Source organism: Wasmannia auropunctata, unplaced genomic scaffold (assembly GCF_000956235.1).
Source record: "Wasmannia auropunctata unplaced genomic scaffold, wasmannia.A_1.0 LD336076.1, whole genome shotgun sequence".
Classification (NCBI taxonomy): domain Eukaryota; kingdom Metazoa; phylum Arthropoda; class Insecta; order Hymenoptera; family Formicidae; genus Wasmannia; species Wasmannia auropunctata.
In genome coordinates, this window is record NW_012026814.1 from 1,911,820 (window position 1) to 1,928,548 (window position 16,729).

General features: G+C 36.4%; 1 protein-coding gene across 38 annotated transcripts in view; it reads right to left on the reverse strand.

The window, feature by feature from the left end:
- LOC105449230 (longitudinals lacking protein, isoforms A/B/D/L) overlaps nt 1–16,729 on the reverse strand; it is a 122,384-nt gene that overhangs the window by 56,807 nt on the left and 48,848 nt on the right. Inside the window, exon 6 of one of the 38 annotated variants that reach the window (XM_011688300.1) lies at nt 191–745. The exons of 28 other annotated variants lie outside the window; for them this stretch is intronic. In XM_011688300.1, coding sequence (XP_011686602.1) covers nt 468–745 — 278 coding nt within the window. In that variant the 3' untranslated portion in view covers nt 191–467. Of the gene's footprint in view, nt 1–190; nt 746–1,679; nt 2,730–3,905; nt 4,181–5,200; nt 5,634–6,626; nt 6,979–8,349; nt 9,086–9,897; nt 10,705–10,871; nt 11,428–16,331; nt 16,631–16,729 lie in introns of those variants that run through there. 9 more of the 38 variants (XM_011688302.1, XM_011688305.1, XM_011688293.1 and 6 more) reach the window with 9 other exon arrangements.

The window sequence follows — 16,729 nt, forward strand, 5'->3', positions numbered from 1 at the left end:
TCAAACAATTAATTCAAACGAGATCCGCTTTTCTATACGAATTTCCCGCACCCCTCTTCCTTTTCGAAACTGAAATCGCAATTTCTTGAGTCTCTGAACATCCCTGTTCGTGCCATTCTACGTTCGGACTGTTCGACACACTGGCAACTTGCCCACCTGGCTGTGTTCGAAAGTGAATAAAACGCGGATATGCGTTTGTTCTTATACGTATTTATTCATCTAATCATTTTAACACTTTTGCACATCTCTAAGTACAATTTCGATCGAATACTCGAAAGCACATGCAGCTTTTAACAGACTTGGACAAACATTGCGACGATTGACGCGATATTACCTTGCAATCCGGAGAGATAGAGATAGACAATTAGAAAGAAGTACAGATCGAAGTCGCGTAGATTCACGAGCCTACAGAACAGACAGGTTTTCTTTATTTCTCAAACAAAAGACTAGATGAAGAGCTATCGCACTTATGATGTCCCTTGGAACAGATCGACGACGTAAATCTTGTGGTTGTTGTGCCTGCGGAGGAGATGCTTGCTGACGTTGCCCTTGAGCTTGCCGTAGTAATCGCAGTAGGGGCACTTGAAGCGCGGCTGAAGGCCGCACTCGTACTTCAGATGCCGCGTTAGATTTCTCTTCCAATTGAAAGCGCGACCGCAGTTGTGATTCGGGCATGGGAACCTGTTGCACGGGACACCGTTGCCGGAGAACGATCTGCTGAAGCCCTTAAAAGACCCATTAACGCCTGAAAGCAAAAAAGCAGACAGAGCGCCCAGTCAGTGCTGACGCGAAGTCGTGCGTCCCTTCGGGATAACATGCCCAAGAAACCGATTGTATCGTCACGAAGGTTTCCCTTCAAAAATGAAGTGTGTAACGAACACGTAAAATAAGAATTGCTGAAAAAACAAAAAATAAAGATGTAGCAACGTAAAAGTAAAAATATTCGGTATTTATAGACATCACACTTAATACATGACAATTTTTTTATGGGAAAAGTATCTCGAGGACCAAAATGCAATATATCAGAACATCACATTAATAATTAAACATTAGTGATTCTCGTTAAATCTCAACGGCACTGTCTCGTAATCTAGATAAAAGATCGTAACGTATATTTACCTGAAAAATTGATTTATCTGAAAAAAAATTATTAATTTGTCAATTGCTATACCTCCATAATATAAAAACAATAACATTAAAAACATCATCATACATTCTCCCTAAAAAAAAAAGTTGGAATGTACAAAATTGTGGAAAGGTCATAGAGGATAAAGATAGTAATTTTTATTTCCTTTGTTTTGATATAAAGATAATTCCAACATTCCTTAGACAAAATAATCAGAAATATCGAGAGATCGAAGAAATAATTAATACATTGTTAACAAGTATCAATAATATTACGTGCATTTCTCTTCATTGCAAACTTTTTAATTGATTTATATTAACTATTAAAGAAATTATATTAAAATTTAAATAAAATTACCTATTAAAAAATGTATATGTAAGTCAAATATATATTTAATTTCATCTTGATCGATATGGAATCCCAATCGTATAAGAATTAACATAGTAAGTCGCGTAATACCAAGGAGAAAATTAACTTCCCTACTCTACAACGCATTCTTGAAGATCTCCGCAATGCAGATCATGGTATATGTTTAATCTAGGAATAATCTAAATTTTGAGTTTAATCGCATTTTATTGGTATTACATTGATGTACAGCTTACATACATAATAAGTCGCAAGATAAAGAAACGTCGCGTCAAATTTAACACAACTCCTAAAAGAAAACATAATATAAATCGATCACATCCTTCATTCGTCTAACTACTTCAAAAACTTAATTTATAAAATGATAAATAAATCTAGATGGAATGAATAAATTACAGATCTATCTATTCTTCTTAACTTCTTGCAATAGATACAATTTTGGTTTCCTAAATTGTTGGCCCTTTAATCCTAATAAATATAATTGCAAAATTACAAAATATTAATAATTTGTAAAATTGTATTTCTTCATTCTATTCTACAAAATTTTTTAATTTAGACAAAAATTTTTTGTTTTTAGAAAAATATTAATTAGAATATTTAGAACATTATTTCATTCGTTTTCATCATCACTTCTTCTTCATTGACTTTTGACACATATATATTAACATATTTGACAATAATTTTATAGCATAAATAGGTAAAAGTTGAAAGGTCAAGTAATCAAAATTTTTGATTGACTTTTAACCATTAATAATTTTAACAAAATGATTAAAAGAAAACTTTTTGTCTATACTCGACCTCCAATATCATTTAACGAGATAATATTAAATCTCTTTTAAATACAACTTGTGTCTTTAGAAAATCATTTCCTTATCCTAATTAGAACGTGCAAGAAACACTGTTCAAAAGTTGCACCAAAAAGATCTAAAGCACATTTTAAAGATGGTAACGCGCAAGGAGGATCAAAGTTAATTTTGGTTGGCAATTAATACATAATTGCAAGCACCCTTGTGCACTCTTTTGATATGCCTGGTAATATTGGCCTTCCACTTGCCACGATAAGCGCAATAGGGACACTTGAAACGCGGCTCCTTGCCGCACTCGTTACGCTGATGCCGCCTCAAGGTGCACTTCCACACGAAGCTGCAGGGACAGTTAGGGCATTGATATAATTCTGTCGCATAATTCCTTCTGTGATTCTTCCTTCTCGTCCTGTAGAAACCCGTGTGAGACATACCTGCGAACACAGAGGTAATTCCGCTTGGTTATTAAACGTTTCGAAAGCGACCGCGTGCTAACGACACGCGTTGACTTTAATATTGATTGACGTACGAGCATCCATGAGAATTCACAAGAAGGTAAAGCTTGTGCAAAATTAGATAAACGACATTTAACAAACGAAGTGTGAATGTCTGAAATATTATCACAGCGACTTAGTGAGTCATGAAGCAAAATCCTCTCGATTACAATTAGTATAGTTTAAAAAACGCTGTAAATGACAGAAATATATAAAAATGGAAATTCTTACAAGAAAATAATGAAGTTTAGCGTGTTTAATAATAATAATAGTAATAATTTTCAATAAATAAAATGACTATTATTACTTATACATATATAAATGATGTTTACAATAAAAGACAAATGATTGAAATGAAGGTGTTATAATGAAAATATAATTTATTATTAGTTATTTTCAAAAATAATGCTTGCTGCCGGAAAACAGATATACATAATGGTGATACAATATCAAATAAAAAAAATATATGTATATAATTATAATTTTAAATTATATAATGCAGTAGAAAAGAAACGACAAAGAATTTACAAATTGTTATATTTTATGCGTAAGAAATTATGTTTATTAATAGTTAATAGCAGTATTATATATGTCATTTCACAAAATCGTTTTTAGAGAAATTATTTTTATAAAGACTCTCGTACTTTGTACAAAAAAATCATATTTATAAAAATAATTATTCATCATGTCAATTAAATAATACTTTTACTATACAAAAAAAAACATTCTCTGGCATTAATAAAGGTATCTTATAAAATAAATCACAGCTATTCTGCCTTATAAAGAAAATAATATTTGCAGCAACGATTCACTTGCGAAATCTAAAAGTAAAGAATTCATTGTAACTAATGAGTTTAATTAATTCATTTTAGCAAAACAATTTTTCCAGTTACGTAAATGTCCACTATTTTAGCAAAAAAAAATCCTCTTGCACATTGTTGGCGTGAATCTTCTGCGACTTAAACAAACACAATATTTCTATCAAATATCAAAAGAAATTTCTTCATTCATTCCTTTCTTACTAATTAAATTCTCTGATAATATTCGCGCGTTTACAGATAGATACGTCGCCGTTATTATTATCAGAAGCATATTTTCGCAAAATTTTAATGGTAATTTTTTTAAACGCTATTAGGATTTGTTGAACTGTTCCTTTATGTCAACGGCCACATTATGTTTTTTGTGACAGTTGCAGATGTGTCTGAGAATGTCGTCGTAATGCATACATCGGTAGCTACAGTGCAAACACCTGTAGCGTCCGTAAGGATTGTGCCTGCACGTGTATAGGTGTCGAATGAAGCGATTCTTCCCTTTGAAAATGCGCTTGCAGGAGAGACAGCAATGACACATATCGTCGATGCTGGATGTCTGCGGCGAGACATTCGCATGTCCTAAACATGATGAAAAAACAATGATGAAGAATAATGGAAAAACAACGAAGAAATATGAAGAACAAAATGAAATAGTTAAACAGGTTCCGCATATATGCGCGATAGGACATCGACGAGCGGGAGTAAAAACTTTAAAACATGGATGCCACAGATTTGAAACAGTACAATCATTATTTTCAATAATTTACACAGTACTTTCCATGGAAAGGACAAAATAGAACGGAAAATTAGGGACTAAACGAAAAATATAGACGTGTTAAAATGAAATAAAATAAATCAAATAATACATATACATATAGACATGATAGATACAGACAGATGCCCCAATTTCTCGTCGTCTTATGTTCCTCTAATATTATTTTTAAAACATCATAAATATGTAATATTAAACGACGGGGTTCGTAAATAAATTCAACATAATAAAAAATAAGAACTACAAAACTGCAATTTAATTGGATTATTGTGAGTAATCTATAATATTTATATTAAAACATCGTAAGCAAAGTATTGTATGAACAATAAATTTGTCATCGGTAATACTTACCACTTATGTTGATGGTTTTAATAGAAATATATTATAGATTTATTAAATCAATTCGTAGTAAAACGCTTATCTACATCCTAAATAATTTATTTGGCATTTTACAAGTGACAAGAGACTTTCTATCATATAATACGACAAGATCATGAATGGAAACAGTAATAAACAAATAACATCGTAAAAACAATAATTACAACACATATTAATTAACATTATTTCTATTAAGTTGGCAGTTGAATAAAATTAAAACTAAATCGATCGAGAAATATAGACAAATTCTTTTTCTATTAATTAACAACATATCACAGTACATTAAACAATACATTAAACGACTAATCAAATTATTAATAAGCCGCGAAGTCAAGAAAAATTTTAATCTAACGATCCGTCCTATTCAGTATTTTTCATTGCTTGGTATAATAAAAAAAATGCGAAAATTACAGAATGATGCAGAAGTCATTCAATTAATTATTATATCTTTTTAAAGTATTTGCGCTCAAAATACTTTCAGTAAAGTCACGCGTAGCACCGTCATACATCACGACCGTACTGTATATCAGGTACATAAAATAAGCCTAAGGTATTTCCATAGTCTTCGGAATTAGCAAAGAGATCTGTTAACGGTACGTTAAAAATGTGGTTTCTTGACACAATTCCTGATGATGTCCATCGAGTACACCTCACTCCTCTTGTGACTGTTGCGCACGTGCCTGTAGACGTTGCTGCGCAAGTTGCAGCAGTATTCGCAGTAGGGACACTTGAATCGCGGTTTCTGGCCACAGGCGTACAACAGATGCCTGCTCAGGCTGCCCTTCTTCTCGAAGATGCGACTGCACTTCGGGCACGGGTGCTTTTCCTTAGCGGAGATCGAGTCGTACGGTTGTAACTTCGTCACTAGATACACCTCGTTATCTGGAAAAGACGAAAGCCAAAAAATACGTGGTCAGTAATGCGTGAGAACTTCGACTCGATGGTTGCGTTGACCTTTTCGTCGCGTCTGATTGTACAGCAACGAGAAGTAATCACAACAAATAATCGTAAAAAAAAATAATAATCTCGGCTCAGAGATAATTTATTTATTCAATTTAATCGCACAGCTATCGAGAAATTACATATAATATTTTACATACGAATATATATTAAATAGTAAAATCTCGTAGCAACGTCTTGACGTAACTGACGAAAAAACATGAGAAATTAATAGCTTCATTGTTTCAGAAAATTCTTCAAAGCTTATCGAAACTATTGTTGTCCGTAGATTTTCATTAAAAATTGAGAAAGTACATAAAAAATTTTACTCAATTTTGTGCAGTCATTTTATCTTCGTAGAAATAAAATATAAATTCGCTATAAAAAACATAGGAAGTTCTTGCAGATTAAAAATATAATATTATAGTAAATAGCAGACAATTATACGTAGTAGGTACAGTAGCGGAATATCATTTAATCATTTGCATATAAATTCGCTTCAATTAAGATGACATGTTACAAGATCAAACCAAATTTCAAAATTTAACAACACGATATTCACATTAAATTATTAAATTTATATTCCTGATTTTGCTTAAAATCTCTTAAATGTTATGAAAATAGACGGGAAACATGAGGAAAAATTTCAGAAGAAGAAAAGGAAGAGATCAGATTAAAACAATTGGCTGATTTAAATTAAGACGATATAGTAAAGTAATATTAATCGAAAAATCTGTCATTGCAGAAATATTAAAGAGTAGTATTTATACAAAATATAATACATATTGACATGTATTATAGTAATAAAATATATATTAGTACAAAATATAGATCGAATTTTTTTTGAGAAGAGTAATGTAACATGATAAAGCAGAACGAGTTTTTCGTTGCTTTGTAAAATTTTTATTTAATTGACAATTAATTATACACACAATGATAACAGTCCTTGGAACGCAAGGGTGTCTATGGCCAGAGAAAGGTTCGTTCGTTCAATTTCTGCCGAGGTCGATACAACGCACGGTCATGCCCTGATGCTTTCTGCGCACGTGCTTGTAGACATCGGAGGTCCATCTCGAACGAAAATCGCAGGACGGGCATTTGAAGCGCGGATTCTGCTGACACTCGTAACGCAGATGCCTCGTCAGGGAACCGCGGTGCGTAAAGCAACTCCCGCAGTTGTTGGTGCAGCGGAACTTTTTGCGCGAATTTGACGCTTGACCGCGAAACCGGGACACACGACTGTTCGCCAGCGAGATGGCAGGAAGCCAAACGTAGTAAGGATCAATGCCTGTAACAAAACATCCATTACTGATGGCATGTCGTTCCGCAGTTAACCAAAACATTCACTATATATATTGTATCATTGCCATCAGCGTAGACATTAATAGAATTATACGGATAAAATTATATGAACTCGAATTATACGGATCTTAAAGTACCATTCCGGAAAAGGACGCTCTAGAACAGAAAAAAAACGTGAAGGTAATTGTATCTTAAAGTTTATTATGTTACATTAAATTCACTACACGTTATTAAATTCAATAATTATTTTATAAAAAAAATACAAAAAATATTCTTTGGACGTACAGTTTTTCTTTCGTTCTATTTAATTTGTCTGAACTAATTTGTTCAGTAGCACCATATTAATTGGAAGCCGATCTCTTAACAATATATATTATCGAAATGTAAAGAAATTGTTCGACACGCAAAAACGAAATAAATGTAATTCTTGGACAATTACTTAAAAAAATATATCACTGTTATATATCACTGTTTTCATTGTTGCAAATAAATATAATTCTTGGACAATTACTTAAAAAAAATATATATCACTGTTTTCATTGTTGCATTGCCCGATTGTAATTAACATCAGTCTTCGATTTGTTAAACCTGTATCTGCAAAATCAATATTACAGCTATGTCTATGATCGCTATTTAAGTACGATGCAACGAATGGCATTAACATAACATAAAATAGAAAACATAACATAAAAACATAAAATGAGGTAGTACAAGAGATAAAAAAAAAATTACAATGTAGAAAAGAAACATTCTTGGTAACAATCTATTATAAATATTTGCGCGAAAATTATACTTAACCTATATTCGTCGAACAAAAGTAAAATTTCGCGAACAAAAACAAAAAAAAACTTCACAAAAGACGTTCATTTTTCGTTAGGTGACGTTTGCGCCAGTGATTATAGAGTCGGGCGGCTGAGCTTGAAAAATAATTACAGAATGGACACTTGAAATCAGGCAGATTGTAGCATTCGTAGTTTTGATGTCTCATCATGGAAGATAAAGATCCGAAGGAACGCCCACAATTGTTCAAACACGAGAACTTTTCGCGCAATAAGTGGCTACGCGGGTGATACTCTTTCCGTGGGATCGGAGAAAGCCGAACGTAGCAGGGCTTAATGTCTGTAACAAAGAATTTATTATTGATGACGCGTCATAATTTTGTCGCGATTTTAATCAAATGATATTAATACATGAAAATAGTACAATCAAAATATGTACAATATTAACATATATGTACGTACACAATATATACATTAATATTAATTATTTTAATTAGAGAGAGTACGAGTTACACTGGTAACTTTAAGAAACCAAAGGAGTCGAAAAAAAAAAGGAATTCGCAAGAACTACAAGACAATACAGATAGCTTTAAATTTATTCGCTTACATCGAATTTCGTACATTATCAAATTCAACAATATATTGCCATATTGCAAAAATAAATATATAATACATCCTACGAATAAAAATAATGTCTCGTATGTCCTGCATCGAAAAAACGTCAAACGTAAAACTTTAAAGTTCCAGTCTATATCGATGGCATCAATTGCATCGTCAGCAGGTAAAAATCGCGATAACGAATACGTAATAATAAATGCTGACGGACACATCGATATATACACATATGGCATAAACGATTACGTAAAATAAATTAAGTAATACAAATAAAATACAACAGTTCAACGAACGTGGTCGCGCGTTCGGTTGACTAATATCACAACTGTATCGAGATACATCTGGTAGCTTCGCTTGTAGATGATCTCGTGAAAGAAAGGAAGACTTGAAAAATTCATCTCGGCTGTTGGTTCTGCTTGAGGTTCATGTCGAGAACGTAGACGCTATCGTTCGGGTGTATCCTGCGTATATGAGACCTGACGTTCGACGAGTGCTTCGTGCGGTACGAACAATACGGACAGTTGAATCTCGGCAACTGGCCGCACTGGAACTTGAGGTGATTATACAAATTGTTCTTGCGCGTGAACGCATTGCCGCACTTGGGGCAAGGATAATTCCTACTTCGTTGCGCTCCGTCGGGATTGTAGACGCACCGATTGGAATGCGCGTGAAATCGTTGCACGACGACCGGTAGAATCTCTGGGAACAGAAAATTTTTACAACGTAACTCGAGGTGAAAACTGGAACTTAGGCAACTTCGCCGCAATCGTCGCGGCTTCCCGCATCGAAAAAAATAATAACAATATGCAGCAAAATGTGTTCTGCGTGGACACACGTTTCGCGTTCCATTTCTTCTTCATCCTTAATGAGAATCCTAGGATATATCAAGTAATCTTAATTAGCAGACCTAAATATCTGTGCACATTACAAAATCAATAAAATATAAAAAAAAGTAAAAGCCTTTATTGTTCAGCCATTAATTTATTAATTTTTTTTTTATAAATTCTAATATATAAGATTGACTATTGACTATATCACACGTAAAAGGATAGTGAAGTTCTGTATGCGAAGTTCTGTGAAAGCGTTATTTATTAGTATATTACAGTATTTTAGTCAGACTTACACACACATGAAAACATAAAAAACATAAAATATATATATTTTAATGCCATGTTAGTTTAAATAGTATAATAAATCCAACTTTCTCATTATTACATATATTTCATACTCTTCAAATAAACTTTTTATACATATGTTCTCGTGTTACACTTCATAAATTCTTTCCAGATTATCGATGATCGATTTTTTTCATATCTGTTATCCGGCTAAATTTAAATAGTAAATTCAGATTTCGATAAATTTTATCTCACCAAAAACGTATAAAATATAATAAAATAAAACTGGTTAAAATTTTCAACCACACACTTATATTGACAAACATTTAGTTCACTTAATTAACAGAAAATTTTAAACAAAATACATTTTCCAACATGCACAACAAACGAAGCATCTCTGACAGAAAACGTATATTTTCGTATAAAGCGGAAAAAAAATTAGAAATTAAAATGTACAAGTATGTAATAAATGTGTGTGTGTGTGTGTATATGTGTATGTGCATATAATATAGTACAGTTTTAATAAAATAATAACAATTTTTAATAATAATTTTTAATAATAATTTTGTATTCGTTATAATGACGAATACAAAAAGAGACGGAATGAAATAATGTAGTTAGAAACAATCTGTACAGGTGTCAAAAAATTTAACGTCAAATTATTTTATATTTCTAAAAAATAAAATTCTGGGCACTTCATTCATTATACAAATCATTCATTATACTATAATCGCGCACAAAATGCGCAACAGTCAAAGAGAGACGAATAAAATTTGACGCTGTAAAGAGACACGGTCATTTGGAAATAGGTTTTATAAAACAAGACGTCAGACGATCGCCGTGTGGATAAACTCGACAAATGGAATGGAATTCCATTTAAACTGAGAGGGATTCAAAAGAACTGCGGGATTTCAGTCTTGCGTATGTCCACTACGTAAACCCTGCTGCCAGGATGTATACGGCGTACGTGGGCGCGCACGTTTGACGGATGCTTCGTCCTGTAGACGCAGTAGGGACAATTGTACCGCGGCGGCTGACCGCACTCGATCCTCCAGTGATACTGAAGATTGTGCTTCATGCTGAACACGCTGTTGCAATTGCCGCAGGGAAACGATCGCGCGTTTTGATCGCGCGCCGAGGTGATGACCTTGCTCGCGACCGACCGATTATAGTCTTTCCGCCACGTGCGCACCGACTCAGAGGCTGCAAAAAAAAAAACACACAGAACGTCTTCGTCATCCATCGAGCTCGCGATTCGTCGATAATTCATTTCAGTCGCCGAGGGAAAAAGAAAGAAAGATAGTGAGAGAAGGAGGGATATGAGAGTAATTTTCTCGAATGCTTGTGAGCGATAAAAAAACGACAAACAATTAACGTTAATACTTAATTCTCTTGTTAATAGATCAGTCGTGCGATAAGTAATTAACGACACTTGTTTCGCCACACTAATGACATAAGTGGTAGATCTTCCATCGAGACGTAGAAAAGAAATGTCACGAGGTAGGCAATGTTCTCAGGACTACCGTGGCTCGATCGAGGACGACGTTTCTTTATTTTTTTTATTCCACGAGGAAGTCCACGTCGGTGAGAGACGAGTCGTTCACGTGACGGGCGTGGACTCGCCGCGTTGCTGCCAGCTGAGGATGTCGATGACGTAGACCTCGCGGTCGGGATGCTTCCTGCGCACGTGGGCCCGCACGTTCGACGTGTGCTTCGTACGGAAAGGACAGTATGGGCAGTTGAATCGCGGCGACTGACCGCACGCGAACTTGAGATGATGCTGGAGATTGTAGCGCCAATTGAAGGATCCGCCGCATCTCGGGCAGTAATACACCTGTCTGCAGGCCTGCCGTGGATGCTGGGCCTTATGCACCGATCGATTCGCGCCGCATCTGCGTCGCGTGCTCCTCGAAGAGTACTTGCCTTCTGAAAAATGCAGACGTCCTACCGATTAGCCGCGTTAATCGCCAATTAGCATTTAGAACGTGAATGGATGGATCATTACAGAAGGATAATTCGATGTGTAATACGAAGACATGGTGATTTAATAAATAGAGACAGCGACACGAAAGTATCGATGAAAGTAGCCGATATTTAAGGAGTAACAACAGAAAATGTGCCTGAAAGATAAGTTGAAATCCAGTGAGCACATTCAATCACGAAGTGTGTAAAGTCGATAAAAATTACTAATTTTACGAACGCATAATCACCTACGTTTTATTGCAGCACAATCAATAATGAAAGATACAAAAAAATAGTACAAAATAGTAGATTACAGCAGTAGATTATAAAACGATCTATACAACGTTGAGAAACCAGAATATATCTATAAATTATCGAATTATCTATAAATTTTTTGTATATAAATATAATAAGATATAAATGTATATATAGATATATTATCTACGTGACTAAATATATAAATGCGTACCTATATAACAATTGGCACAAGAATATTGCTTCCTTCGTCAACGTAAAAATGATGAAACGTGAAATTATCTTCGCAATATTTTTCGTTTCATGGAAGACAACGAAGAACAAGTCTCATCATGACTATTTATATTGCATAAATGAATATGTCGACTAAAACGTCATATATAACGACGCATTGCAATCTCAAAAATATATATTATACATCTATTGGACTAGAAATTGGACTGTCATTTCTGCAATAAAATTCTTCACTTACAATTACAAAACGGAATTACATTATGGAATATTTCTTCACAAATAAAAAAATTATAAAATGTTCCTCCATTCTCAGTAAGTTAATTCATTACCATTCTTTTAATAAAAATATCATAAATATCAACAAATCAAAATTAATATTAAAATCTCGAGCAATAATAAGTCTTTATTAACTTCAGATAACTTTTCTTTTAACAAAAATTTAAATATATAAAGGCCCAAACTTCAATACTATAGATTTACTTAAATTTTTAACAAAAAAGAATTTTTAAATAGAAAGAGAAAACACAAAACATAATAAAAATAAATTTTACATTATAACCAATCGAAAGATAAAGTCGCGTCCCTTCAGGACGCGCGAGAAAACGAAAAAACAAAGTCCTTTCTCTTAATAAAAAAAAAAGTTCTACAGTGCCTGTGTGTTGAACAGCCTTGACTTCTTACGAGCCTACTTTGCACACATCGATGGCATACACTTTACTGCCGGGATGCTTCCTACGCACGTGCGCACGCACGTTTGACACGTGCTTCGTGCGGTAAGCGCAGTAAGGACAATTGAACCGCGGTGACTGGCCGCACTCGAATTTCGAATGGTAGTAAAGATTATTCTTGTGACTGAAGACACTCGGACACCTAGGACAGGGGAACTTCGGCCTCTCGACGAGGAAATTGCCGTCGACGACGGCCGGGCGGTAAGTCGGTTGTTCCTTCGTCACGACGGGCACGAATTCATGCCCGTAGATCACCGGTAGAATACAGTCTGAAACAGAAGCGAGAGGAATGTCATGTCAGAAATCGTCGCCGGCTTGCAAAGACCTCGATGCGATTCGCTAATCTGCGCCGGACACTGCAAAATCGTCAGACACGTCGAGATCGGAACGTTTTTCAGCGCTCAGTTTTCGCGTAAAGGACTCTAGCGATCAGCCAGCATCAATCATTTCTGTAGAGCCATTTTTTCCTTAAATATATTATTAATAATGAAAATAATAAATCGTCATCGCTAAAAAAAAATATTTCACTTTAAAAGCTGCACACATTCGACGCTTTCCAATCTCATTTGTTCATACAAAGATCGTAAAGATATGTATATAGATAAAATTAAGATAGGTTTTTGAATAGGAAGGAAAATACATTAATTAAAATTTAATAATGTTTTATTTGGTACATATAGAACACATATATTCTACACGCGACTGCGTAGAATGAAAACGAAATTTCGTTGAACAAACTAGTTAGTGTCTTTATAAGCGTACAATAAAGCATAAACAATAGTACCAATCTATAAAAATCGATAAATTTAAAACTCCCTTTTATAAGATTCGCAATAAACAATATAATCATTAAGCGTTTTAAAGGAAATAAAATTATTTTAATAATACTTATTTTAATAATACTGAACTATCACAAATAATTTGGTCCGTATACTTATACATATAAAATTTGAGATATGTATCTACAGAAATCTCAATGATATTCGAGCTACGCGTGCAATTGAAAACTTTATGCTGACTTTGTGAGCTTAATTATCGCATTACACTATTTCTTATTAAACGCTATTTTATAATCTTGCTATTTATAAGGCTATACCTGCATAGTTTTATAGAAATAAAAACAATGGCAATTATTTCAGACAGCGATTAACAGCAAATTCTAAACTGATTTTTAATATGAAATAATAAAATTATTTCTAATAATAAAGAATAAAATAATAATACTACAGCGATATTAATGATATTTACATTTTGAAAAATACTATACTGATCAACACTTTCTCGCATGGAGAATCCTCGAGATAGTAAAATTTCTCAATACTTCCGCATGCAATTTCTTTCGACTAGTTCCACAGCTAGTAACAGCAACTGTCGTGTAGAAACGGCTTTGGTGATTCCTAATAATTCCTATAATTCCTAATATTTCCTAATAACAGAGATGTTTGCAACTTTTTGCAAATTCGTCGTTAATTAATATCCGCGATTAATCGTGACTGAAATCGCGTAACGAGAAAATACACTACTTGGCACCGATCCTCCGTTTTACACCGTCCTTAAATAGCGACAGTCATTTTCACTGAGACACAGACGACGAGGTTGTGCACAGTCACAACTATCTTCCGTCCTCGCAGTTCAATTCTTCGGGTCGACTATGCGGAGTCAAGTACGCGAGATGAGAAATACGGTCGATATGGACGGACGCCCAGGATGTCCTGCGTCCCTGAAAAAAAAGCAGACACGCCCGTGTTCATACGGTACAATCTGCCCGCGCGCATCCTAGGGAAACGTTTACGGTATTCTTCGGTGTGATCGCGAACAATACCGCACCAAGAGAAAGAGAGAGAGACAAAATAGCAAGATCTTCGGGATCTCTACCGTTCTTCCCAGCTGCGGCGCTTCGTTGAGAGGGGGATCTTCGCACGGTGTTCGACCGTCGTGCTTCGTGGTGCCATCCGGCGTCCTTGGTCTTCGCGAATCGTCGTTCTTCGGGACGAGGGACGGCGCCGATCTTCCGAGTGGACGCCTGATCTCAGGGGTCCTCAGGGCGCTGCTGCATCTTGTTCAGGTCGATCGTGTTCACAGGTCGACCCGGATGACGCTTCTGCACGTGTCGACGAGCGTTCGAGATGTGCAGGGCACAGTAGCTGCAGTAAGGGCACTTGAAATGCGGCTCCTGGCCGCACTCGTTCTTCTGATGGTAGGTCAGACCGCCCTTGCGGCTGAAGGCGCTGTTGCAATTCGCGCAGGGGAACCTCTTGCTCAACGCCCTCGCGTCCACATTCGCGTCGATCGTCGTCCGCATCGACGTCATCGCCGTCGTCATCGTCGTCGACGACGACGGGTACGATTGGAAAACGTAGCTCCGCATACCGACCGGTAACGCGGCGAACGTACAGTAATTCAGGCCTGAAACACAAAAAAGACGCGCCGCTCGCGTCAAAGCCTCCGAGTACCGCGACATGTCCGACAAAGAAAAAGACGATAGCGGGTTGGGAGGGTGGGAAAATCGATGAATCGGTTCGTGCGTGTCAAACCTTCTTCGAGGATACACTTAGTTATAACGGTGATAAGCGAGGGTGCTGTCTTCATGCGTAGAGAAATTACCGATGACTGAAGGGAGAGACTGGGAGATACGCGATCTGGGGGACGCTATATGTATTCTTCCTGGGGAAGCAATAAGAGCAAGCGACAATAATCGGAAATGACATGGGTATAATACTTCACTATACTGGCTTTATTCCGAAGAAACAACGGATGGATGTATATATTACGTCCGTGTGTCAAAACTAAGAAGAGACACATAAAAATTAATAGAACTATATCAACAAATTAACAATGTATGTTATTCTATAACAGATTTAGATTTTCCTTAGCTAATTTTTTAGATATACACATTTAAAGAAATCTCGTGACTCGACAGAGAGCAGAATTTCTCGATATTTCTCGGCCGGTGGCGTTAAAGAGGCGGAACGTGGATCACGTCGATCTTGTAGCCGCAGTGCTTCCTCTTTACATGGGCGCGTACGTTGGACGATTTCTTCGAGGCGTATTCGCAGTAGGGACAGCCGAATCGCGGCAGCTGCCCGCACTCGAACTTTATGTGCGAATAGAGATTGTTCTTCCGGCTGAAGATGCTCGAGCATTTCGGGCAGGGAAATCTGCGCCGGGGCTGGATCTTCGAGCTAGATGGCATCTTGAAGCCGCCCAGATGTACCAAGCGCACATCTGCAAGAAAACGTTCGAAAACTCGTCAGAGCTCCGCAAAAGACGGGGCCGCCGTCTATCGGTAGCGGCGGTGACGCATAACGGAACGGAGAGAAACAGAGACATTGACTTGGAACAAGAAAAATCACAGCCATCGAATTACGGTAATAACGTATATTACGGTAACATGAGTCACACCGACTGGCTCGACATCCAAGCTGAATGAATCTTCCTGCGGCGCGTTCAATAAAATCCACACACATTTAAATGCAATTTAAATCACAATCTATTTGTATACAACTTGTCAAAATTATATGGTACACAGAGAGAAAAAAGGTGCATGCTCGAACGAGAACTTAAACGACTTATCGCAAAAGTTATATCTTTTAATTAGCGCGCAAGTTCGGCAAGTTGATGCAAAATTCGTATTAGGAATAAATCTGTGGCACGATCGTTCGAGAATTAAATGCAGCTCGCGTTCAGATCGATCACGTAAATCTCGCAGCCTTGGTGAAGCCCGCGAATGTGAGCGCGAACGTTCGAGGTCTTCTTCGAGCGGTAAAGGCAGTGTGGACACTTGAATCTCGGCATCTGGCCGCACTCGTACTTGAGATGCTTCTGCAGATTGCTCTTCCGGTTAAAGACGCTGTTGCAGTTCGGGCAGGGAAACTTGACTTCGTGCGGTGGCGCGTACAAGCCGGACGCGTCTCGGCCGAAGAGCGGCCAGTCGAAGGGAGAGGTCTTGTCTGCAAGCAGAAGAGAGGAGTGCAAGACGCGGCCAACAGTCGGTGCGCGACGCGTTCTCGGTCATCCGATGAGTAAGAGCGTGGTGCTAAAGGAAGATT